Source organism: Cetorhinus maximus, chromosome 4 (assembly GCF_964194155.1).
Source record: "Cetorhinus maximus chromosome 4, sCetMax3.hap1.1, whole genome shotgun sequence".
NCBI lineage: Eukaryota > Metazoa > Chordata > Chondrichthyes > Lamniformes > Cetorhinidae > Cetorhinus > Cetorhinus maximus.
Window position 1 is genome coordinate 72,420,244 of NC_135882.1, and position 27,850 is coordinate 72,448,093.

Consider the following 27,850-nt stretch of genomic DNA (forward strand, 5'->3'; position numbering starts at 1 on the left):
TTAAATCTATGTCCCCTAGTAATTGACTCTTCCACCCTGGGAAAAAACTTCTGACTATCTACTCTGTCCATGCCACACATAATTTTGTAAACTTCTATCAAGTCGCCCCTCAATCTCCATCGCTCTAGTGAGAACAATCTAAGTTTCTCCAACCTCTCCTCATAGCTAAAGTAGTTGAATAGAATTTTCTCTTCCCAAAGAGACTGAAGCAAAAACCTGAAAAAAAAAATCAAAAATACCACTTCCGCCAACTGCAAGTATAGAAAAACAAATTTGCCTCCTTACATGCATGCACACTGGAAATTGCAGCATATAAGTCGACCCGACACATGACGACCACATTTTTCTAGCCCCAAAAATAGTGTTTTTGCATATGCTTGGCATATAAGTCGACCCCCCCCCCATTTTCAGCCAAGACATGCTATACTATGATTAATAGTCAGCCTCATTATTTTGCCCCACAAATGCATATTTTACTTGCTTTATAACTGGGTGTAAGGGATTGAGCGGGCCATATGGGCTCTATTGCAAAGATGTGTGGGAGTTTAAGACAGACCCACACTGAACAGACTCATTCAGACAACAGCAAACAAAGAGAAGCAAGTGTTCCAATAAAATGAATAAAGTATGCACCTGGTTTCAAGCTAAAAGTCATAACATTTGCTAGCTTGTCGAATAATGGTGCTGCAAGAATTCTGTGTTAGCAAAAACCGGTGCGAAATGGAAGAAGGAGGAATCCACTCTGAAAAAGATGCCCAAGACCAAATGGGCAATGAGAACAGGGACCAGCCTGTGGCCTGACCTTGAAAAGCATGTATTGGAATGGGTCCTTGGAAATCATCAGCATGGCTTCATCATCACCAGAAATGCAATGTGTATATAAGCACTTAAGTGGGCCAAATCAGACCTTGAGTTTGACAAAGATTTTAGAGCAGCAGCTAGTTGGTGTTATAGCTTTATAGAATGGAAATGTCCAGTGTTGCAGCAGAAGAGCAAGATTGCTCAGAGACCTCAATGCCAAAATAACTAGTTTCCAGCAATTCTTCATCAGACAACAGCAAAACCACGAGTAACCGTTCTGCCACATTGGCAACATGGCTTAATGCCCTTGAATTTCGATATGCCTAGCAACTGAATTGTGGAGTGGAAAGGTTTGAAAATAGTTCTAGTGAAAACCACAGGACATGCGAAGACAAGATTCACAGTGGTACTAGGCTGCATGATTGACAGAATGAAATTAAAGCCTATGGTAATTTTCAAATGTAAAACCATGCTGAAAATCAAGTTTCCTGCAGGAGTTTTTGTGCATATCCATGACAACAGTTGGATGGATGTGGATGGAGTAACATTATGGATCACTAATGTGTGGAATAGATGTCCCAGTGGCCTACATGAAGCATGCAGCTTATTTATATGGGACTTATTCAGACCCCATATAATTGAGATCAAGAGGTGCCTGAAAAGAAATAACATCCACATTGCAGTTATAGCAGGGGATCCAACAACCTTTGGATGTGTGCCTCAAGAAGCCATTCAAAGATCATGTTTTTGCCAAATGGAATAGGTGGATCATTGACTAAGAAAAAACTTTCACAAAGAGCAGAAATATGCACACTTTCCCGCTTGATGTTTCGTGTGGTTTCGTCATCAAATCATGGGATGCTATTAGTACGCAAACTGTCATCGGATCCTTTAAAAAGTGTGGAATATCCAATTCAATGGATGGAGAGAAAGGTTTGTAGTGAAGAGATGATTCTGAAACCGAAAGCGTCACATCTGATCCAGAGTGAGATCTTTACAATGATGCCATAGTCAAAGTGACTCAGAATGAATTCGATGAACTCTTTACATTGGATGCTGAAGGCAATGAAATAGACAGGTTTTAAAACACTTTTTCTTGTGGTTAAAGGTATCCTTGTACAATTAATTTATTCAGTAAACCATGCAACATTAATATGAACTACTGGTGTTATAGTTTTTCACATTATAAAGTGGTGACAGCCAACACTAGTGGTTCCCATTTTATACTGTGTACATGTCAACCCCCATTTTTGGAATGATTTTTGGAGGCTTCGAAGGTTGACTTCTCAGCTGACATCTACCGTAAATTGCTGCATGCATTCTGGGATTGAAGTTCTTTATACGCAATACAGTTTTCAAACTTTTCTCTATGAAGGACCTTCTGCAAATATTGGCAAACTCCTGAGGGCACCTAAGCAAATTTCCAAGAAGTAGCATCAACTAATCGAAGGAAAAGCTTATGTTGCAGAAAGCATGTTTTATTAATATTCAGCAAGTTAAATCATGCATTGGCAAGTGAAGACATTCAGAAATCGAATCTTGGAAACCCAGTTTGATAATCCATGGTTCACTATCTTTCTGATGTAAGTTTCTGTTTTTTATAAAGAATATCAAGGAAAGTTTACCAATTTCTTTATTTGGGTCTACCCTCCTTTCTCTGCAGCAACGCTTGATGTATTTTAGTTGAAACTTTTATTAAAATATTTTTAAAATTCAAGATATTTATTCATACCTTTCCTCTAACCTTTAGTATTAGCATAGTCATTGCAGAAGTTTGTATCAACTGTTGCTTTTGAGTTCCCAGTATAACAAAATAAAAGCCAGCTGCTGTAACCATGTGGGATATATTACAAAATGTGAACATTCTTCTTGAAGTTGGCATGGTTTAAAGTTTAATTTGTCATATACCTGAATATGGTACCTACATTGTTTTACTTCTGTTCATATTTTGATGTTTTACAGACAGAAAGACCAAACTCTGGCTAATTTCACTGCCTTAAAAACTTGCTACTATTTTCATTCTTATCAATTTTCCGTTAGCTTGTCTTGATGTGCTCTGTGACTACCCAGTCTTGCTGTCCACTATTGTGTGAAAAATATTCTATCAATTGTATGCATAGGTGCATGAGAGCTTTAGTCTGTTAACTTGAATCTCCAGCTGATCATGATGAATCTGGGAAACTGCCTGAACCATTGTTACAGGTTACTCACTTACGTACAGATCTCTGAGAAAACATTTTGAACACAGAAATATTAGTTTACTTGTAATATTCTAAAATTAATCATGATATTAACCTTATTTTGCGTGGTAGATGCCCACATGAGTGGTGAAACAAAGTTGATGGCCAGAAAGATTGTCAGGTTCATTGGAGCATTGTTTTGTTCGGCTACTCCCTGTATTTTGATTGTGCTGTCAACTCATGCTTGATTTTGTTGTCCCATGTGTCCTTAGTTTAGAAAGCCGTTGTTTTCAGTCCCTGCTCCAGACTCCATTTTCTAATTATTGACTCCATTCCTGTCCCTGGGAACAGTCTGAGACTAAAGCAACCTATTAGCAACCTGAGTCATATTTGACCCTGAGATAAGCTTCCGACCACATATGCCATCACTACAACCGCCTTTTCCACCTCTCTAACGTTACTTGACTTTGCCCCCTGTCTCGGCTCCCCTGCTGTGGAAACCCTCGTTCAAGCTTTTGTTACTTCTATTCAGGACTATTCCTAGCTAGTCTCCCATATTCTTGCACCATAATCCAAAGCTCTGCTGCCTGAGCCTTAACTAAACCCAAATCCCATTCACCTATCATCCCTACACTTGCTAAACTACATTAGCTCCCAGTCAAGCACCGTCATGGTTTTAAAATTCTCATCCTTGTTTTCAGATCCCTCCATGGCTTCCTCCCTCCCTATCTCTGTAATTTTCACCAGCCTCGCAGCCCTCTGAGATACCCTTGTTTCTCCAATTCTGGTCCCTTGAGCATCCTCGATTTTGATCGCTTCATCATTGTTGGCCTCACGTTTAGTTGCCTAGGCCCTACGTTCTGGAATTCCCTCCCTGCACCTCTCCACTTCCCTACATAATTTTCCTCCCTCAAGGCACATCTTAAAACCTACCTCTTTGACCAAGCTTTAGGTCATTTGGCCTAATATCTTCTCACGTGGCTTGGTGTAACATTTTGTTTTTAGAATGCTCCTGTGGAACATGGGACCTAGGGATGTCTCATTATGTTAAAAGACTGAAAAAATACAAGTTGTTAGTAATTCTTCATTGGAAGTTTTTCTGCTCATCTTCCTTGTGTTTGGCTTGTACTTTCCCTACCTCTTCAATTGTGATTTATTGATGCTTTATGAATATGAACAGGGATTAATCGGATATAACTAGAACAGGTTTGTAGAACAGAGCTCTGAAGAAGGGTCATACAGACTTGAAAGGTTAACTCTGTTTCTCTCTCCACAGATGCTGTTAGACCTGCTGAGTTTTTCCAACATTTTCTGTTTTTTTTTCAGATTTCCAGCATCTGCAGTATTTTGCTTTTAGCAAGAGTCTTTAGCCTGTCAACAACAGTTCTTTATTAACTTAGATGTACAAAATATCTCTTCCCTTTCCAGGTGTTCCCTGCTGGGTATCTACCTTGACCTGTAGTTTTTTGAAGAATGGCATAGTCACAGCCCTGAATTAATACTGCAAACTTTTAAAATTAACTCAAGAGGAAGAGCTGTCCAAAATTCAATGCCCTTAAGATTTTCCAAAAAAAACGGGTTCCTTGCACTGGACAAACAGTGGAAAACTTAAATGTGTTAGTGGACTGTCGAAGTTCAATCAGATAAAATCAATCAGTAATAGTTGCACCCCTGGGAGCTCTGAAGCATGAGTTGTTGGCGGTCAGCACCTAATATCCCTAGGTGAATGCTATGGCCCTGTGTCTGCTTGATTTGAAGACTATTAAGTTTGATGGGTTTTAATGCGTATCAGAAGCTAGCTGTTCAAAATAAAGATACATTGCATGCTTTCCTTGCATCTAATAGCATGTTAACTGAAATAAATATGATTTGATGACTGCGATATCATTGAAACTCCAGCTTTAAATGTGTTCCCTTTCAATTATAGTTTTGATATTTCAGGTTAAATGTATGATACTAACTCACCAGTGAGTGCAATGGGACAAAATATTCAAACAGAAGACGGGCACTTCTGGAAAATGTTGAGGGGTGATTCCTAAGCAAATGGGGCATAATGAAAGCTTGTTTATTCTATTTATTATGTACAAATATAAAAGTAATAGGAAACATTGGCTTACATGAGAAACATTCCTTAAATGCAATCATGACTTTCTTCAGCTTAGTGGGTGTTTCCAGGAATGAAATAAATAATGCATTGCCCACCTTGTATGTGTGTACAAATTATTCCATACTTTGTTCAATTATTTTCATTATTTAACTGTTGACTACAATATTTCTAATTCTATTTGCCTGGATTTTGCATAAATAATAATGAGGCTAACAGTGCTCGCTGTTATTATGGAGTAAATTGCACAACAACTGCCAACATTTTCATATGTGTATTTACATGCAGAAATCCAGAAATTGCTGTCAGATGCCCTGCTGTTCCACAGGCTGCTTATAATCATGATGCTTTGGGGAATGAAATAAATTAAGTTATTCTGAAATATCTAATTTAAAACAACTTTTACACTCTGTTTAAACCCTTACTTTGAACATCAGAAATTTTAATTCCTGGGAGTAAAAAAAGATTGGAAAAAAACAAATCACATAGTTTGATCAAAATTTGGGAATCGAGGAACTCTGATGGCCCAATCACGGTAATCTACTCTCACTGAGATCTGATAGTCACTTCATGGCCATAAAGATAATTGGGAAGCAGGCATTGTACTTTTAAAAATAAAGCAACATGAAATAATGGACACCGTACCCTCCAAAAACGGATTCTGGAAGGTCAAGTGACTTTCGTTTGTGGTTTCTGGACAGACAGAGAAAATAAGTCTGGTAAGTTACTTAAAAATGCTAATTAGTTTTCCAGGTGCAAATTCACTGCCCCTCACTATTTCAATGGAAAATATTTAAAAGACATTGGCTGCTAAACCTGTCGGCTCCATGAAGATTGGATGTCAAATAGTCTTTCAGTGGATCATAACTGGAATGCTGATGGGATATCAATTCTATCACATTGTGTATCAACCACCTTGGCTCCAACCCATTGTGTGGACAATGGGATATGTCGATACCACTGTCACATGACTGAAATTAGCTGGAGAGAGGCGGTCAACACCTTATTAATCCACAAAGGGAGCCAGCAAGGCAGCCTGGGACCAGCAACGCAGAGCACCCAACAAAGAAAAGAAACAAAAATTGCTGGAAAAATCTCAGCAGGTCTGACAGCATCGGTGGAGAGGAAGATAGAGTTAACGTTTCGAGTTTGTATGACTCTTCATCAGAGCTCATCATTGAGTCATACAGACTCGAAATGTTAACTCGGTCTTCCTCTCCACAGATGCTGTAAGACCTACTGAGTTTTTCCAGCAATTTTTGTTTTTGTTTCAGATTTTCAGCATCCGCAGTATTTTGCTTTTATATTATTAAAGGAGAAAAGAACCCTGCCTCAAAAAGACAAGTCTTCTGAGGCAGCAAAAAAAGGGGGCTAATTTGGTTCACCTGCAAGATTATATTTCTTCACTACAAGAGCTTGGCTACAATTTTGCCCAAAAAATGCAGAAACTTCCAACCTCCATCTGTCTTCAAAGAACCAAAAGAGAGACTCCTTCAGGCCTGCAATGCTTTTGAACCTCCATCTCGAAGACTTTTTAAAAATAACTGACTTGTTCCGTGTCTAATGTCATACCTTTAGAAATTATCGTGTGTGTGTATCAACTTGTTTGTGGAGTGGTTGTTTGTTGCATACATTTCCGGTGTTGCAAAAATAAAGTTAATCCTTTCTTTTCATTTTAAAATTTACAAGAAAGTCTGTTCATGCCCGTACTTTAACGTCACAGCACTCAAAAGGAGTGAATGTTCCTTCTTACAAATGCATCTTGTTGCAGTCAGCTGAGAAATGACGCTACCTCTCCTGGTCTGTAGCAGAGATGAAATCCGTTTCTGTGTCACAAGCTGTGTTAGGGAAGTGTGACACTTAAAGATTGAAAGAACTATTTACAGGAATAACAAGGACAGTAGATACTTGCAGTGAGTTTTCAATAAAAATTGTGTTCCACTGACTGAATTTAGTATATGTGACGATGCAAAACGTTAAAGTTGAATCTTGTCCCTCAGCATTCCTTTTGATTATCCTGTTGGATATTGAATTATCCTCTTAGGATTTGTTTCCACAATTCCCTAAGGTTAATGTTTTATTTATACAACTTTCCTGGTAAAATACTTCTGAAGTATTTTAATAAGAATTAGCAGATATTTCAGACCATATTACATTTAAGAAAATAATGCTGAAAATGGTTGGCAATCTATACAGAACTAAAATATACATTAGTTTTCTGTGGAATAATACAGATTGCACTCCCTAGATATATTCCTAAAGCTGAGGCTGCATTTTGAAACTTGAAATTTTTTGTGTCCATTCGCGTATGCCTTCCGGTTACTACTCTAAACTCAAGTTCATTACTTTCAAAACTGTCCACTACCTCAGTATCATCCTAGAGAGTAAAGTTGACCATGGCTTCTTTATTGCATTGTTGACCGCCCCTTAAACCAGACTCCCATGCCGCTTCCCCATTCACCTTTTTCAACAAATGCAAGGAGCTCATGGACTTCATTGTACCTAAGATTTTTTAAAAACTGGCATTTATCACCCACTCCTAACTATCCTTGAGCCACCGTAAACCATTGTGGTCCTTGTGGTGAAGGTGCTCTCGCAGTTTTGTTAGGTAGGGAGTTCCAAAATTTTGACCCAGTGACGATGAAGGAATAGTGATGTCTTTCCAAGTCAGGAAAATATGTGAATAGGTGGAGAACATAAGTTGCTGATGTTCCCATGCACTTACTGCCCTTGGCCTTCTAGGTGGTAGAGATCTGCCGAAGAAGCTTTGGTAAGTTGTTGCAGAGCATGCTGTAGGGTGATACACATTACAGGCACAGTGTGCTGGTGGTGAAGGGAGTGAGTGTTTAGGGTGACAGGATGCCAGTCAAGTAGGCAGCTTTGTCCTGATATTGCTAAGCTGCTTGAGTGTTGTTGGAGCTGCACTCACCCAGGCAAGTGGAGAGCACTCTATCACACTCCTGTTTTGTGCCTAGTAGGTGGTGCACAGGCTTCAGAGGAATCAACTGGCAAATCACTTACCACAGAATACCTAGCCTCCGACCTGCTGTTGTAGCCACAAAAACTATATGGCTAGCCCAGTTAAGTTTCAGATCAATGATAACTCCCAGGATGGTGATGGTGGGAGATTTGATGATGGTTATGCTGTTGAAAGTCACGAGGTGGTGGTTAGACAATTCCTTATTGAAGATGCCCATTACCTAGCACTTGTGTGGTGCAAATGTTACTTGTCACCTTATCAGACTAAGCCTAAATGTTGCCCATCTCTTGCTGCCAGTGACATGGGCTGCTTCGGTATTTGCTAATGAAACTGAACACTCTGCGGTTATCAGTGAACATCCCCGCTTCTGACCTTACAATGGAGGAAAGGTCTTTGTTGAAGCAGGTGAAGATGGTTAGACCTAGAAAATCCCTGAGGAATTCCTGTAGCAATGCCTTGGGGCTGAGATGATTGGCCTCCAACAGCCACAATAATCTTCCTTGGTGCTAGGTAATGTTGGCAGAGAGTTCCCCCCGATTCCCAGTGACTTCAATTTTGCTGGGGCTCCTTGAAGCCACTCTGTGTCAAATGCTGCCTTGATTTAAAGAGCAGTCAATCTCACCTGACCTCTGGAACTCTGGTGTTTTGTCCATGTTTGGATGAAGGCTGTCACAAGGTCTGGAGCTGAGAGGTCCTGGCAGAATCCAAACTGAGCATTGGTAAGTAAGTGTTATTTGATGGCACTATCGACACCTGTACCACCACTGCTAATTGAGAAGAGATGGTGTAGTTATTACCTTGATTGGTTTTTGTCTTGCTTTTTGTGTGCAGGACTCAGTTGATCAATTTTCTACTTTGTCAGGTCGATGTCAGTGTGTAGTGGTACTGGGACAGCTAGGTTCCAGGCATAGCTAGATCTAGGCCACAAGTCACCTTCACTACAGCTAGGATGTTATTGGGGCCCATAGCCTTTGCTGTAACCAATGTGCTCGGTTGTTTCTTAATAGCATATGGATCATCTGTTCAGTTATGTCTGTTGTTTCCTCTGTTTACCTGGCTCTCCTTTGCCTTACATATTAACCTGTACCTTTTTCTAGTACCTTTATGACTTCTAAGCTAATTTTGTCAGGGATCCCCCTTCCTTTCCCTTGAGCCCATTCCACCAAATTGCTGACCACCCAAAACCCGTTCTTGGTCCCCATGCTAGTCCATGTTGGAAATACTTCCCTCTCCCTTTGAGAACCACCATCATCAACATTTCCTCAAGAAACCCACCCATGACCCTTCTGCCTTGTAATTACCTGTCTTTACTATGTAGTCCAACAACGTCCCCCAAATCTGTGCCTATCTTTTCTGCAACTCCATGTTTGATCCCTTGAATGAAGCTTGCATTCATGCCACAGCACCGCAATGTCCTCAATCAAAGTCACATGATGTCATCTGTGATTGAACATGGCGGATTACCCTTCCTCATCATCCTTGATCTCACTGCTCCCTTTGACTTGCCTCTGTGAAAGAAGTCCGAGGATCTTGATCAACAGCTTCTCTTCCCACCCCCTAATAGTTACCTCTGAAGTTCCACTTCCTCGACTGCATGCTGTCCCTTGGTGACATGTTCTACACAAATGCTTATGACACGAAGCTCTACCTCTAAGTTGCCAATGTCAACCCCTTTGCTGCCTCCTTGTTTGATTTTGTGTAGTTTTGAATGAGCTGCAATTTGTCCAAGTTAAACATTTGTAACACTGAAGCCATTATCTTTGGATCCCGCCAGAAATTCCAAAGGCTTGCCACCAATTTCAACCCTCCTCGAACATTATCTGAAGCTGAGCCAGACCTTTTGCAGCTTCAGCATTCTACTTGATTCCGACCTGAACTCCTAGCCACACACCATTCCCATCAAAAAGGCTGCCTGCTTCTACCTCCACTAATGTTCCACACCTCTTTCCCTACCTCATCCCATATCTGAAACCCAGATTTATCCATTTGTCTTCCAGACTTGATAATTCCAATGCTCTTCTGGCCACCCTTCCCTCCTCTGCTCTCCATAAACTTCAGTTCATCCAAATCTCTGCTGCCCAATTCTATGCTGTACCAACTCTTGGTGACCTACATTGGCTCCCTATTGTCCAGTGCTTTCAAATTTTCATCTTTGTGCTAAACAGCTTCATAACCTTTTCTGTCTCTATTTTTCTAAGCCCTACCCCCTTGCCCCAAAATCTGTGTCCCTCTGATTCTGAGCTTTTACCGTCCCTTCCTCCAATCCACCACTCAATTGCTGGTTGTGCCTTTAGCTGCCCAGAGACCCCATGTTCTGGAATTTGCTGCCTAAGCCTTTTCACCTCTCTGCTTTTAAGATCCTCTTAAAATAGATCTCTTTGTCAAAGCTTTTTCATTACCCCATCTGAAAAATTTTTACATTACAAATCAAATGCTGTGGGAAGTTTTTCTATGTTAGAGATGCTATGTGAATGGAAGTTGTTGTTGCTTTCCTTCATCTTTAGGACCTCATTCCCAACCCGCCAGGCTGTGGTATATTGATAAAGTTGGAAATCTGTTGGCCCTTCTGAGCGTAATAGAAAGTGTTGATCAAGTGGGTGATTGAAGGTTACATGTCCCATCACTTTATGTTGCAGATTATCTCATTGTTTTCTTCAACAGAAAGTTAGCTAGGTGGTAATGTTGCTATGTTGACGTGGATATGTGATAAATAGTTGCACTCTTGTACAGACCACATAATTTATTTTATGTTTACAGGTGGATTGTAGACATGGAAGGAGCTCCAGGCACATTATATGAAGGAGAGAAATTTCAGCTTCTCTTCAAGTTCAGCGGTCGTTACCCTTTTGATTCACCTCAGGTAATACCTGTACACAGAACCTGATGGCTGCAATATTTATTCCTTCAAGCATATGTTTAACTAAATAGGAAACTGGTAAAACTAATATAAAATAATGTAATAAATCCAATTAAGAGCTATATGTAAACCCACATAACCTTATGTTTTATCATTTGTATCCTACAGTTTGGTGACTAACATATTACCCAATCATCCCAAGATCACTTGAAAGCAGTAGCTGATGAAAATTATTTGCAGAGTTCTGTTAAATTTACACTAATTCCATCTCATGCAAATTACAGACTCGTTTATTGTTTCCCCAGTAAAACTTACAGTTCCATATAAACTATTGACATTTAACCTACCAAACAGTAAATACCTCCTTGATCAATGCATGTGGTGAATCTCTCTCTCTAGCTAGCTGTGTCTGTTGAATAGAATATTCATCACTACATTCCCTATTCTGAATGCTGATACTAGCTGACCAGTATTGAATACTTGGATATTGAGCATCATTAATAGAATGTAGTAGTAGAAATAGTAGTGGTCCCTGTTCGACATTGGAAGGCAGAGTCTTTGAATGTTTTCAAGGTACAGGTCGATAGATTAGATGAGAGACAGATTTTTAATCAGTAAAGAAATCAAGGGTGATGGGGAAAAGGCAGGAAAGTGGAGTTCAGGATTATCAGATCAGCCATGATCTTATTGAATGGTGGAACAGACTCGATGGGCTGCATGGTCTACTTCTGCTCCTATGTCTTATGGTTTTATTCTTGATAAACAAGGGGGTGGAGGGTTACATGGGTAGGTGGAAAGTTACGGTCAGATCAGCCATGATCTTATTGAATGGCGGAGCAGGCTCAAAGGGCCGAGTGGCCTACTCCTGCTCCTAGCTCATATGTTCAACAGCTTGGTGGCTGACTGAAGACTATGATTTCTGGACAGCCTTATTTCTGGACAAGGAGCTGTTGATTTCAGACTGAATTAGGCTAGCAAGCTGAGGAGCCATCTTAATTAAAAGCAAAATACTGTGGATGCTGGAGATCTGAAATAAGAACAAAGTGCTGGAAAAATTGCCTTTGTGGGCACAATAAATTGACAGTACAAGTGCTTTCTCAAACATTAGCTTTGAATTAATTCTAAACATCAGATTTACTTAATTAACAATGTAAAATAGAGTTGTTCATTCAACAGTTCACAATAGTTCTGGTTTGAAGCATCAGAGAAAAGTCAATGACGTGTCTCAAATGAGTATCTTTTCGTATGTGATGAGGCTTCTTTTGTATTTTAATACTCCAAAGTCACTCATACCATGATGGAGTGCCATTAAAGAAAATTTGACATGTTTATCCTGTCAATGGTACTTAGTAATGTAAACAACCTGATCTCCATTGTTCTGATGCCTCTACTTGTGGCTCACCAAATGTCCTGGGTAGGTTTGTGCACTTTGGTGCATATGATGTAGAGAACTAGCTTAGCACTGAAAACACTGGCAAAATACATTACCAAAAGTTTGAGAATCTAATGGAAAAATAAATCATTTACCTTACACTTTTGCAACTCATGGAAGAGTTTATTTTCCCAGAATTGCCCCCAACTTAAGGAAATGATTAGGAGCAACCTGTCATGACACTATAATGCATTTTTTTTTGTTCTCTACATTTTTTGCAGCAGCTTGCAACAGACTTACAGAGAACAGAAACTGTCTGCATAATATAAATTGCAATGGAGATTCATACCTCAAGTTGGCAAATTATGCCATTTACTGAAGAGTAGCCACTGCAATATTTTTTAAGATTGGGAAGAAAGATAAATTGGATAACTATAGACAAGTTAGTTTAACACCAGTTATGGGTAGACTCTTAGAATGCACACACAGACTTAAAGTTAGTCAGATTTAGAAATGCATGGATAAATCAATGGAAACTAGCATGGGTCTATTAAAAGTAAATCTTGTTTGGTGAAATTAGCAGCATTTTGGGGATAGGGAGCAAAATTTCAAATAGCACTAAAAGTAGAGAGTTTGGCAAGCAGCATAGAAAACAGTAAACGACCTCAAGAAGACAGTTAATAGAAGGCAGGCAGGTGGCAGATTTAATATGGAATACTGTGAAGTAATATATTTTGTGAATGTACACACTCCATGCCAAGACCCTTAAGGATGTGGTTGAGCAGAAACCAAGGAATTCAAAAGAATATATATATATACTCCGTATTTTTAGCGGACAGTGGTGAAGCAAAGGAGCTTGCTGCCGTTTTGAAGATAGCCATCCACGGCACTTTAAATGTGGTGCCAAGTCAGGGGAATCTCCTGGCATACAGCAGGAGTGTTGTCAGCAAATAGCCAATTACGTTGCAGTATTCCCAGAGTACGAACCAGGAAGTTAAAAGTAATTTATCCTTCAATTTTAATTTCAATTTCAAGCAGTGAAATAAATGATTGTGATAGAAACAAAAAGTAAGATAAAATTTAAAAATAATTTAAATTTTGGTAATTTTTTATTGCAGTGTACAAATTTGATATTCCAAAAATATCAAATTTGTTTTTCAGGGCCAATGAATGATTAGTAGTAATTATGAAGTTCATAAGCCATTAAAAGCTCAGTTACACCTCAATCAACAAGGTGCAACTTTTTTTTTAAAAGAGTTTTTACAATAAGACTAACAGCATAAGAGTCGAAGGTCTTGACAATTCATAGATTTCCCATTGATTGTGATCTGGGAGGACCTCAACAGCATAACCTCTGGAAAAGCATAGAATCATCACCTTCAGCAGCTTCTGCATTTTCACATTATTCTCCTGTTCCCAATGCAGGAGAAATTCTATCCAGTCAGTTATCAGCCTATTCTCAATCATGAGCAAAGTGATCAAAGGTGTCATCAATAGCACTATCAAGTGGCACTTATTCACCAGTGCTCACTTTGGGTTATATCAAGACCACAGCCTCAGACCTCATTATTGGACAAAAGAGTTGAAATCCTGCCTTGAGGGGAGATTTGACTACCCTTAATATCAAGGCAGTATTTGACTAAGTGTGGCGTCAAGGAATCCTTGTAAAATTGAAGCCAGTGGTAATCAGGGAAAGCTCTCTAATAGTTGGATTGCCATATCTAACACAATGAAAGATATTTATTGTTGGAGGCAATTCACCTCAGACCGAAGACATCACCGCAGGAGTTCTCCAGGGCAGTGTCCTCGGTGCAACCACCTTTCAGCTGCTTCATCAATGATCTTCCAACCATCATAAGGTCAGAAATGGGGGTGTTTGCTTATGATTGCACAGTATTCACCTCTGTTTTCAAATACTCTGATAATGAAGCAGTCTCTTCTCACATGTGGCAAAGAGCTAGTCACATTCAGGCTTGGGCTGTTAAGTGGCAGTGATGTTCATGCCATTTAAGAGTCAGGTAATGACCATTTCCAAAAAGATAGTCTAACAGCCATCTCTTGACATCCAGTGACATTGCCACTATCCAATCAACCACCATCAATGTCCTAGGTTCACTATTGATCAGCAACTTAACTGGACCAGCCTAACACAAACTGGCTACAAGAGCAATTTAGAAGCTGGATATTCTGTGACAAGTTACTCACTTTCTGACTTCCCAAAGCCTTTCTACCATCTACGAAGCAGAAGTCAGGAGTATGATGAAAAATACTCCAATTGCCAGAATGTGTGCAGCTCCAACAATACTCAAGAAATTCAGTACCAAACTAGAACAAAGAAATCTGCTTGATTGGCTACTCATCTTCCATCACTTTAAACATTAACTCTCTTTACCACTGGCACACCAGCTGCCATGTGTACCTGTTACAAGATGCACTGCAGCTACTTGCCAAGGCCTCTTTGTCAGCACCTTCCAAACCTGCATCCTCTACCACCTAGAAGGATATGGACAGCAGGCATTGGGGAACACCACCACCTACAAGTTCCCTTCTAAGTCTCTCGCCATCCTGACTAGGGAGTACATTGCCTTCAACATCACTGGGTCAAAATCCTGAAACTTCCTACCAACCAACAGTTTGGGAGTACCTTCACCAAAAGGACTGCAGTGGTTTAAGAAGACGACTCACTGTGATCGTTACAGTGGCAGTTGGGGAGGGGCAATAAATGTTGGCTTTGTCAGTGATGCCCATGTTCCATTAATTAATTTTTTAAAAAGTAATCTAGTTATGGAACATAGTTTGTGAGTTTGACTATGTAGGCGCAAATCTGCATAATTACTTTGATCACATGAAAATTCCAATACAGTTTTATTCCAGGTAATGAGACAAATTTGAACGCATTAAATGTCGTCATTTAATTTTTTAACCAATTATTCTGATAGCTAAATTTATTCATGTTTGCACAATTGCAATTTTTTTCAGTGCTTTTGTTCTTTGAGTTGACAAACGAACATCTGTTTTTAGTGATCTGAAGCATCTGCGTTATGTGACTGGGAATTTCATTGTCATTGATTGTCCTCTGGTTCCAGAACCAGTCAGCAGTTAAATCTTAGATGCAGAATATCTTAGTTGTTATCCTTATCTTACAGTATGGTGTTATAATTTAATCACAGCCTTTGCTTTGCTGCAAGCCCTACTTTGCCATTCCAAGTACCAGGCTCCTTTCCTGTGCTCCAGTACTCCGGCATTAATTTACCGGACATCCCTTCCTCTGCGGGAGGACTAAGTTCACTGAGTTGAAAAGCATCTGGCACAGCTGTATTGGAATTGAAAGATTGGCAGGTAAAACAGTAAATGAACAATGGGAGGCTTTTGTTGGGGGTATAGTTCGGGTACAGACCAGTTACTTCCCCATGAGACAGAAAGGAAGGGGGAAGCAAACCAGAGCTCTTTGGATGGCTAAAGATAGAGATTAAAATGAAACAGAAAAAGACACACAAGGATTCATAATTCAGTCGAGAACCAAGCTGATGACAGAAAGTACAAGAAATAAGAGTAAAGAGAATAGATTAGTGGGGAAGACAATTGTCTTTTATAAACACTTAAGTAGTCAAGGGAAGGGTGTGGTTCATTATGGACGAAATGATCTTGTTGAGGCAGTCGGGCATGGCTGAGGTGCTAAATGAGCACATTGCATCTCTCTTCACTAAAGAAGAGGATGCTGTCAATGTTGCAAGAAACGAGAAAGAAGTAGCAAAATTGGATTGGATAAAATAGAAATTTGGCAGGGCTAAAAATAGAAAAGCCACCTGGTCCAGATGGGATGCATCCTGGGTTTGTGAGAGAACTAAGGGGAGAAATTACAGGCTCCAGCAAAATCTTTAAATCCTCCTTGCATATGGGAATGCTGACAGAGGACTGAAGGATTGCAAATGTTATACCCATGTTCAAAAAAAAGGTAAACCCAGCAATTACAGGTCAATGAGCCTAAGGCTGGTGAAGGGGAAACTTTTAGGGACATAAATTTGGAACAAAATTAATTGGTGCTTGGAAAAATTTGGGTTTGTTAAAGGCAAATTATATTTGACTAGCTTTGAGTTCTTTGAAGTTACAGAAAGGGCTGATGAAGGTTGATGTGTATATGGACTTTCAAAAACTTCTTAGCAAAATTAGCAACCTGTGGAATCAAAGTGGCAATGACTTTGGGGGTGCAAAATTGTCTAAGGGGCAGAAAGTAGTCGTGAAAGGCTGTTTTTCAGACTGAGGGAATTGTGCAGCAGTGTCCCCCAGGGCTCAGTTTTGGAACCGTTGCTTTTTTGGTATATATTAAAGACCTGGACTTTGGTATATAGGGCAAAATTTTAAAGTTTGCAGATAACGTGAAAGTCTGAAATGTAGTAAATAGTGATCCAGGTAGTAACAGGCTTCACAAGGTCATAGAAGGACTTGTGAAATGTGATGCAGAGAAGTGTGAAACAATTCATTTTTGTAGCAAGAATGAGAGGCAATAAAATCTAAAATAGGGCTGTTCAACATATGGCTCACAGGCCACAATCCGGCTCACCATGCCTCCCTATCTGGCCGACAGACTCGCTGTGTGTGTGTAAATTCTGCGACTGGGCTACACAGACACCCTCCCCCCCCCACCCCACCCCCACCCCTCCCCTCCCCAAAAACCTATCCACAAAGCAGGCTGAGAGAGGAGGAAAACCCAGGCTGAAAGGCAGCCCACTTTCAAACTCCATTCCCATATGAATTCCACCATAGCCAGATCGGAGCGTGCACCATTAGAGACAAACGCAAGATCACAGTTCGTTAAACTTAACTCCTTAGCATGGCTCCACTCTGTTCCCTGTTGTTCAGGGCTTAGGGCATAGTCTGCCTCTCCTAGCTTTGCTTCCTAAGCAAAAAAGAAAAAGGTTTTATTGGTTAGCTCTGTTTATTTTTAATGGTCATTCATATTGATTACTTTTTTAAATTTTCTTTCTTTGATACAATTTTTTTTTAAAAAATCATGTTTAATGTGTCAAACCCTGGCTTTCTGAAATTTGCTCATTTACCCTTGAGTGAGAAAAGAATTGAAATGTGGCCCAACACACACACACATGTTGGACAACCCTGATCTAAAGGGTGCAATTTTAAAGATTCCTGAGTATGTATGTACACAAATCTTTGAATGTGGCAGGACAGGATCTTTATAAATAGTGGAATAGTATACTAAAGCAAGGAAGTTATGCTAAATCTTTATAAACACTGATTAGGACCCAGTTAGAATGTTGTGACCAATTCTAGGCTCCACACTTCAGGAAAGATGTCAAAGCTTTAGAAAAGACTTCATTTATGTGGAGAGACTAGAAAAACTGGGTTTGTCGTCATTAGAGCAAGGAAAATGAAGGGGAAATTTGACAGAGGTGTTCAAAAAGGATTTTGATAGAGTAACTGAAAAATGGTTTCTAGAGACAATGGACATTAATCATTGGACACCACCAGATGTGGCATGAGGAAAAATAAATATAGAACTAATTATGGTCTGGATTGCACTGCCTGTTAGGCTGGTAGAGGCGGATTCAATCATTTTCAATGGGGAATTGGATAAATACTATAACAGGAAAAATCTGCAGAACAATGGGCAAAGAACATAATAAGAGCATGTATCATCCTATGGCCTCTCTAGTCTGCTTTGACTTTCAATAAAATCATGGCTGAACGCCTCTATCAATTGCACTTTCCTGTTCTGTTCCCATATTCCTTGTTCTCTTAGCACTCAAAAATCATATCAATCTTGATTATAATCATTGACTAAACATTATTGCGCTCTGGGGTAGAGAATTCCAAAGATTCAGAATCCTCAGAATGATGAAACTTCTCTTTATCTCAATCCTAATGGCTGGCGGCTAGTTCTAGGCTTTCTAGCTAGAGGAAACAGCCCCTGGCAGCTACCATGTCAAGCCCTCTGAGAATTTTATATGTACCAATGCGATCACCTCTCATTTTTCTAAACTGCAGAGAATATAGGCCCATTCTACTCATCATAGGACATCTTTCTTCATAGGACAACCCTTTCATCCCAAGAATCAATCTAGTTAACCATTCCTGTACCTTCTTTAAGAGATGTATATCCTTCCTTGGGTACAAAGAACAAACTCTGCATAGTACATGACGTGTAGACTCACCAAAGCTCTATATGATTGTAGCAAGGCTTCTGACTCTTACACTCCAACCCCCTTGCAATAAAGGCCAACAACCATTTGCCTTCCCAATTGCTTGCTGTGCTCACGTGTTAACTTTAATTTGTGAATTAGGATATCCAAATCCTCCAAATATCAACATTTACTAGTCTCTTGCCTTTTTAAAAAAATACTCTGCTTTTCCATCCTTCCTACCAAAGTGGATATTTTCTCATTCACATTATACTCCATCTGCCTTTCTTACCCATTCAGTTAAATGCTCTAAATAGCTTTGCAGCCTTTTTGTGTCCTCACAACTTACCTTCCCAACTGGCATAAGAGCGAACTCAAGGGCCAGCTCTCAAAGAGCTGGCATAGCCATGATGGGCCTAATGATTCCTCGAATTGTAAAAGGCACTTTTTTGCAAGGTAGCAAATGGAAAGACCTTAATGGGAACAAGAGAAACTTTTGCTGTGGGTGAGAGAGATATCGATTTTGATCCTGTTTGGAGTGGGAGAGGTAACCTGCCTTCTGGTTGTGTTGATAAGGTGAGAGTGAGAAAAAGTTTTTCTGTTTTCTTTGTATGGTAAAGGTGGTGTAATAAAATGCATTTGACAGTTCAGCCTAGAAGTATATGACACATTGCAGTATGTAAGGATGTTATTAGTTTTAACAATAATTATAAACTTAGTATGCTCTTGAAATTCCTGTTATACGTCATTCCACAAAATGTAACGTTCACTAGGGCTTTTGTAATGAGACTAATAATAAAAGGACAATTTCAGTTAAATCCATTAAATGATTTCTACTTGATTGCAATCTGGAGGGACCTTAACAGCAAGTGCACTCTCTGGAGAAGCACAGAATCTCTTCACAGTTATTCTGGATTTCCGGGTTTAACTGATCATGTGAAGGTTGCAGAAGTTGCTGCCCGTTTGAGGCGTGATGACAGCAAATGCTGACAGTTTTGCCATCATGATTACAGCAAATTCCAGGGCATTATCTTTTAGCTAATTGCTGTGTGATTCTTTCATTTTTCTATTTTTTTTATTCATTCACAGGATGTGGACGACACTGACTAGGCCAACATTTATTGACTATCCCTAATTGCCTTTGAGAAAGTGGTGGTGAGCCAGTGCCTTGAACTGCTGCAGTCCATGTGGTGTAGGTACACCCCAATGCTGTTAGGAAAGGAGTTCTAGGATTTTGAACCAGTGACAGTGAAGGAACGGTGATATATTTCCAAGTCAGGATGGTGTGTAGCTTGGAGGGGAACTTGCAGGTGGTGGTGTTTCCATGCAAGTGCGACCCTTGTCTTTCTAGGTGGTAGACGTTGCAGGTTTGGAAGGTGCTGTCGAAGGAGCCTTGGTGAGTTGCTGCAATGCATCTTATAGATGGTACACACTGATGCCACTGTGCGTTGATGGTGGATGGGGTGCCAATCAAGTGAGTTGCTTTGTCCTAGATGGTGTCGAGCTTCTTGAGTGGTGTTAGAATTGCAGTCATCCAGGCAAGCAGACAGTATTCCATCATAATCCTGATTTGTGCCTTGTAAATAGTGGACATGCTTTGGGGAGTCAGGTGATGAGGTACTTACAGCAGATTTCTCAGCCTCTGACCTGCTCTAATAGCCACAGCATTTACATGGCTGGGCCTAATTCAGTTTCTGGTCAATGGTAATCCCCAGATGTTGATGGTGTGGGAGTTCAACAATGGTAATCCCATTGAATGTCAATGGGAGATAGTTAGGTTCTCTCTTATTTTATAGCAATCCATTTGTGAATAGACACACAAAAAGGGGTTGCATACTTTACCAAGGAAACTGGTAAGATAGCACATAGCTCCTTTAGGCTATGTCTATTTAAGTAAAATTGCATTCTGGAAACCTTTTGCTGTGTATCATAGCAAATAATATATCGGTATTAAGCTAAAGCTGCAGCTTAAAAATGATGCATTAAGGAAGGTGTTCTAGGAGTAAATATTTGCCAGTAAAAATATTAAGTCCCCATACCTGAGCATCAGGTGCTGAAAAGTAATACTTCTCTAAAGATTCTAATGAATGGCCTTGTATATAGAGATTCAGTTGTAAAATTTCATTTTTTTTCTTTAAATATATTTTTTAGGTTGCCTTTTTTATACCTTTAGGTCAATTGGGGATAAAAATAAATGATCCCACCCAGATCCCAAGAGCAATTTTTTTAAAAAATGGGCATTTTTCACTATGTGCAGAGCAGTTCATGCTCATGTAATTTGCCCACTAGACATGCTGAATGGTGAATCGTATAAATGAATCAAGACATTTTAACAAGGTTGACCTGATCTCATGTTAAATGTATCAGCTGATTAAAGCTGTGTTTGACATAAGATTAAATCACCCTATGCTACAATGCCTGGTCTGTTTTATGCCCCTGTGGTTCTAATATCTGCCTTTTTAAATTGCAAAGTGAGATGTTGATTGGCTGTAGCCATAAAATAATCAGCTTTTAAATAATCAGGAGTACTGAAATAGCTGGTGTGCTTGATATGTTTCAAGCAGTGCCTGGTATACACAATGTCTTTGATAAGCAAGGATGCTGCAAGTGGTGTGGACTGTATTTAGCAATCAAACTCAGGCATACAATCTCTTGCTGGACAAGGAATGATAAATGATTATGTTCATTCAATGAAGAATGTAGGTTTATTTGGTTTACTGATATACGACGGGAACAATGGCACTTAAAACCGCTAAGTTTTAATGTTGTGTAGCTCATTATCTAATATTCTTGCCAATCAGCATAAGCTTCAGGCACCTCAATATTGGTGGAGGTACAGGTAGTATTGAGGAGGCGGGGAGGCTGCAGAAGGATTTGGACAGGTTAGGAGAATGGGCAAAGAAGTGACAGATGGAATACAACGTGGGGAAGTGTGAGGTCATGCACTTTGGTAGGAAGAATAGAGGCATAGACTATTTTCTAAATGGGGAGAGAATTCAGAAATCTGGAGTGCAAAGGGACTTGGGAGTCCTAGTCCAGGATTCTCTTAAGGTTAACTTGCAGGTTGAGTCGGTAGTTAGGAAGGCAAATGCAATGTTGGCATTTATTTCGAGAGGACTAGAATATAAAAGCAGGGATGTACTGCTGAGGCTTTATAAGGCTCTGGTCAGACCACATCTAGAATATTGTGAGCAATTTTGGGCCCCGTATCTCAGGAATGATGTGCTGGCCCTGGAGAGGGTCCAGAGGAGGTTCACGAGAACGATCCTAGGATATAACATATGAGGAACGTTTGAGGACTCTGGGTCTATACTCGATGGAGTTTAGAAGGATGAGGGGGGACCTGAATGAAACTTACAGAATACTGAAAGGCCTGGATAGAGTGGACGTGGGGAAGATGTTTCCATTAGTAGGAGAGACTAGGACCCGAGGGCACAGCCTCAGAGTACAGGGAAGACCTTTTAGAACAGAGATGAGGAGAAACTTCTTTAGCCAGAGAGTGGTGAATCTATGGAATTCATTGCCACAGAAGGCTGTGGAGGCCAGGTGTATTTAAGACCGAGATAGATAGGTTCTTGATTGGTAAGGGGATCAAAGGTTACGGGGAGAAGGTGGGAGAATGGGGTTGAGAAACTTATCAGCCATGATTGAATGGCGGAGTAGATTCGATGAGCCGAATGGCCTAATTTCTGCTCATATGTCTTATGGTCTTATGGTCTATTGAGGTACCCCTTTCCTTGTCACAGTTAACATGCTTTCATTGCAATCTTAGAAGAGCATACCAGGGATCCTTGTGGCATCTGAGCTGAGGTGGTCACTTTGCTGAACTCAGCACTAGAAAAGATTACAACTAGGTGGTTTTAACTGAAATTGTTTCCATAGTGTTTTGGTAAAGTCGAATAAACACCCTGTGTATTGCAATGTTACCTATGGAGCTGTTGTATGTTATTTTTCTGCAAGTAACCATTGCTGCTAAGGGAATTGCTTTCTAAAGGAGTCATCCAAGACCATTGAGGCAACCAGACTTTATACATATATGGTGAATGTTAGAAGTATTGATTTTTTTAAGAAAAATAGTTTGACAAAATGCCACAAGAAACCCATCATAAAATTGAATGCATGTGATCTTAAAGGGAATGTAACCAAATAGTTAAAGATGAGTAGAGGAAGAAATTGTAATGGTGAAAGAGAATTTTTTGGATTAATGGAATGTAAATAATGTATTGCATATATTATAGTGATAAACTTTTATCACTATCCAACTGACAGCACCCATCTCAAAATGTTATTTCTGATTTTATCTTTTGTAGGAAGCAACAACGCCAAGGCCATATTTTGTTTTCTCTTTGGTGGAGTAACAACCACTTCACTCTTCATTTGTTCATATGCTTCAGAAGGCGAGAATATTAGTGTAATTATGCCCAACAATTTACACTTTGTGGCATTTTCCTTTCTCATTCTCACTAATTGGGACCTTAGTATGTGCAAAATGGTTTGAATCCCACCACAGCAGATGGTTAAATTTGAATTCGATAAAAAATCTGGAATTAATCCTGATTGACCGTGAAACCGTTGTCCTTTGTTATAAAAGCCCATCTGGTCCATTAATGTCCTTCAGGGAAGGAATTCTGCCATCCTTACCCGGTCTGGTGTACATGTGACTCCAGACCCACAGCAATGTGGTTGACTCTTAACTGCCCCCTGAAATGGCCTAGCAAGCCAATCAGTTCTCAATGGCAATTAGGGATGAACAATAAATGCTGGCCCAGCCAGCGACACCCACATCCCATGAACAAATAAAAAATTAAACATAGTCACTGCACCTCAAGTAATTCACAGTATGTGAAATGCTTTAAGATGTGATAACACATAAATGCAAATTTTTCTTATGAAATATAACTATTCGGTATTAATTATCCAATTAACACATTGTTCATTACAGTAACATCCACTACATTTTTGCCCCCATACAGCAGTTCCTGAATATATGCAGCCTTAAGCTAGAGACTCCACAATCATTTGCAAGGGGTTCATTATCTCAGTGACTTCAAGTTTTCCTGGCTGCTAGTTAGCAGAGTATTTTTTTTGTTGACAGGTTTAAAAGTGTCCTCGCCTGCCCCTGCCCTCGCCTCCCCTCTGCCCCTGCCTCCCCCCCGCCCCTGCCTCCCCGCTACCCCTGCCTCCCCTCCCCCGTGGCAAAATTTGCATTGTAATTTTTTCATAAAATTAATGTTTTTTTTAAAAACTGTAAATATTTAGTAAGATCATTTTAAATAGAAAGGTGGAGTCATTTGAACAAAAGTTCTTCCCTTTAGTTACTGTGTTTGCTTCATTTAATAATAAGTGCACTTTTATCTTTCCCCTCACAAGAAGGCTGTCCTAAGGTGTTACAGCTGTATAAACATCAATGCTTTGACTTGAATTTCACTGCTAAAAGGTTTCTTTGATTCTGTTTCAGCCAGTTGCTGAAACAGATCATTTAGAGATCATCTCTATCTTCTTTACAAATGTCATGATAGTATAATTTAGATGGTCAGGCTTCTGGAAAATGACTAGTGATGCAGTGGTTTTTGGTCTGTTGCATATCCTCTGGCATTGAGAAATAACTAGACTTGATGGGGGCTCATCCAGTGAAATAATGTACTGAAAAATATATAATGTAGATATAGCAGTAGCTAAATGATGAAACAAGCAGTTTCCGATTGTGACGTAGATCAAAGGCAAGCAGTATTTTGACATTTGGATATACCTTAGGGATGTAGCTAATTGCCGGCATAAAGGTAAAGTTTTGAACATACCCTGTAACACACATTTGATTCCTTTTAATACTATTGAATGAAATGTAATTGTCATTAAATGTGCAGAGAAATGTTGTCCTAGTATCATTTTTTTAAGTCCTGCTGAGTCCATACTCTGGCAAATGCAACTAAATTATTAAACTATTGTCATTATCCAAGTATTATTATTTTCATATTGGTTCACTTTGGGTTTCTCCAACAGACTTTTAAATAGTTTAAACAATTGCTATTTGAGCAACTGTAGGGGTGGTATTGCTTTAAGCACTGATTTATGATGAGCCAAACTAAGTTTAATGAAATGGTGGATCATTATCTCTTTTCCCACGATCCAGTCATATCACCTGTAAAGTGAAATAACAAAGCAAATAATAAATCAAAGTCAGTGTGCATTATAGTTTTCCCTTAGCTGCACCTTTGTGCTATGTAACATACAAGAAAAAAGTTATAATTTGTGTTCTGGCAATCTATCAACAGCTCCAACAACTGTGATGTGCATTCTCTTAATTTTAACATTGTAATCTATTGATCAAAGTTTATTTCATGAAAGTTATAATAATAATAATGGTATTTTATTCAAGAAATATGTTCACAACCCAAAGGTGTTGCAGTATAATTTATATCAAGAAATTTATAAAATTCACATATAGACAAAGTAATCAAGTTAAAAACATGGAAATGTGCCAATTGTGTAATAACAAAGATGAACAAATTCAATTAATAACGTTGTAGACAGAAATATAAATTAATATTGTGAAATACTGAAATTGTTTCCTTATTTTTTAGGTTATGTTCACTGGTGACAATATTCCAGTTCATCCTCACGTTTACAGCAACGGACATATTTGTCTTTCCATTCTGACAGAAGACTGGTCTCCAGCTCTCTCTGTGCAGTCAGTCTGTCTTAGCATCATCAGCATGCTTTCCAGTTGCAAAGAAAAGGTAATCCAAGGTTAGAGTCAAAGCTGCAATTTATCAAATAAACTTTTTTCCCCCTTACCAGCCTGATTTTTATTTTAAATTAGGAGAGGGATTAAGTGAGAAATTCCCTATAATTGAGAGATTTTGGTTTGCGTGCATACATGAAGTGTACCAAAAAATCATTTTTGAAGATATGATGCTCATTTAGCTGCGCCTGTTGACTTGATTCTCATGACTAGTAGTGCATATTTTTTTAGATCCTCATGAAAGAAGTCAGGAGAATGCATTAACCACTATTTCTGTGTAGTCGACAGTGGTTGAATCAGATTGGCAGATTAAAACCCCGGAATTGTCTGCCTATTTGTTGCTATGGCCAGGGAATGTAATAGATAATTCGACAGTTTACTAAAAATTTCGAATGTTTCAAATATACAAGCCATATGAACTGCCCCTTGATGGTTGTAGAATGTCTCAGATTACTTAGCCAGCTTCTATTTGAATACTAAGAATTGCTTTACTGAAATATTAAATTGACTAGAAATGTATCAATGTTTTACTGGAATCTGCTACAAGGGGTGGTGGGAGGGCTAAAAACAACTTGCAAGCGATAACTGTAAAATGTGGAAACAATTTAAGATGTGGTTCCATAGCACTAACAGGCTCTGATTAGACAACTTTCCAAATTGAGACTAGACTAGGTAAAGCACCCTTAGTCTCATCCTTCCATTGCTTGGCAACAATAAAATCAATATTGTTAGCATTTTGAGGAGTATGCTGGTCATTCATTCACCCTAAAGGTTATAACAGTGACTCAGTTTTAATGCTTTTAAGCATTATTCCCTATTCAGTCACTTCTGGAGCATTAACTTAGTAATTGTAGCCTACATTTCAGTTTTTAAATTTTGTACCTCGGAGCTAAACTTAACCGAAACAATTCCAAACATTATTTCAGCACTCAAGGAATCTGTAGCCCATGCCTTGCTGTCAGCAGATAGTCTTTGCTCTAATGTCCACTGACCTCCTTTGCAAGCAGGGCCCAGAAGTATTTCGTGAATAGTTTCTTTTATTTGGTATGATTGCTGTTGAGTCAATCTCATGTACCATTTCTGTGTGAGTAAAACCCATAGCCCATTTAAAGTATTATAAAATTGATAACCTAAAACTAATTTTCATTATTGAATATCAAATTGTTATTGTACAAAGCAATTTTACGAAATATTCAATGGAAAATTTTGGCAGAGGCTTTAGCGTGCAGTCTATTATTTTCCATAGTTAGAAGCCTTTCTTGTTTTTGTCATGTAGTCCATTGTGTATTTATTCCTCTAAACATTGTGGATTTACAATGTTCTTCATGTTCTATGAATGGTGATATAAGCAAGATGAAAATATGTTTTATAAAGTGACAAAGTTGTGATCCCCTTTCAAAGGTGAGGCCAGAGTGAAGGGCAATCTATCAGATTTAGTAGATGAAATTGAAATCCTGGTTTACCTTGAGTATGTAGTTGATATTTGTTGAGAGCCCTCCAATTATAATACAATTTGAATGGTCTTGTAGACAGTGAATTTAATCGGTAGAAATTGACAACAAGGTTGAAGTTTCTGTACCCACCTCCAAAGTAATTGCAGTCCACTGGAGCTTTGCATTGATTTAAAAAATTTAGACAGGAGCATTTAGTGGTTTGAAACATTTCTAATTTGTGTTATTGAACTTCTTAAAAAAAGAAATCAGATTAACTCCTGAAGTAGCTCAGCTGGTGTATGCAGCAGGCCACTGATTTGATCCCAATCTGTACCACGATAGTTTATAGGTGTATTGTACATAGCATCGATGCTCTTGGGTTTTGGAGGAAAAATAAGCCAGGATTCCTGTTCCTATACTGGAAGTGGATATTAGATAGGATAGGATCAAGCTTGGCTATGCTACTCCTTGCCCTCACACAATGTTGAGGTTCTCACAATGGTAATGACCACTTGAGCAAGACAGAAGTAAATCTACACTCAGCAGAGACTACACTTCTTCAGAGTAGAAGCGAGGAAAATTAGTGGGAACAACACAGCTTGCTATGGTTTTGTATACTGATATATAAAACTTCCTCCATACCTTGCAGAATACTAAACTAGAACAAAAAGGCACCCTTGTCATGCGCTGGATAGCTGTAGGTCAAAAAAGAATTCTACTTAGAATTAACTCCAGAGTTAGAATGTTCACAATTTTTTTCAGTATTTGCATAAAACTGGAATATCAAGGTGCAGTAATGTGTTTTTCATGCAAGTGCATCTTAAATCTCATCAGAAATTTCCAGCAATACATTTCTGTGGACCGTTAGTTTACCTTTCCCTTGTTGCTTTGTTAAATCACATGATTTCAGTAGACTGGCTGAGTGAGGAATTTCCTAAAGTAGCTGCAGTATCAACAATGAGCACAGGTCCACAAATGATTTATTTGACAGCACTTGTATCCGAGTGTGAGTGCAGCCTCCAAGGAATAATGGAAAATCACAGGACTAGTGTAAATGAGGATGTGCAAGCTATTAATTTTGATTAAAAAATAAGTACTAGAAAAATTAACGGGACTTAAAGTGGATAAATCCCCTGCACCTGAATCTATATCCTAGAGTGTTGAAAGAGGTGGCTACAGAGATAGTAGATGCATTGGTGGTCATCTTTGAAAATTCTATAGACTCTGAAATGATTCCTGCATAT

General features: G+C 39.1%; 1 protein-coding gene across 1 annotated transcript in view; it reads left to right on the forward strand.

Annotated features, from left to right (window-relative positions):
• The window catches only part of ube2wb (ubiquitin conjugating enzyme E2 Wb), a 94,815-nt gene that overhangs the window by 30,768 nt on the left and 36,197 nt on the right, over window positions 1–27,850 (forward strand). The window contains exons 3-4 of the mRNA XM_078540311.1: window positions 10,823–10,925; window positions 25,013–25,168. Of these exons, the coding sequence (XP_078396437.1) occupies window positions 10,823–10,925; window positions 25,013–25,168 (259 nt within the window). The remainder of the gene's footprint in view (window positions 1–10,822; window positions 10,926–25,012; window positions 25,169–27,850) is intronic.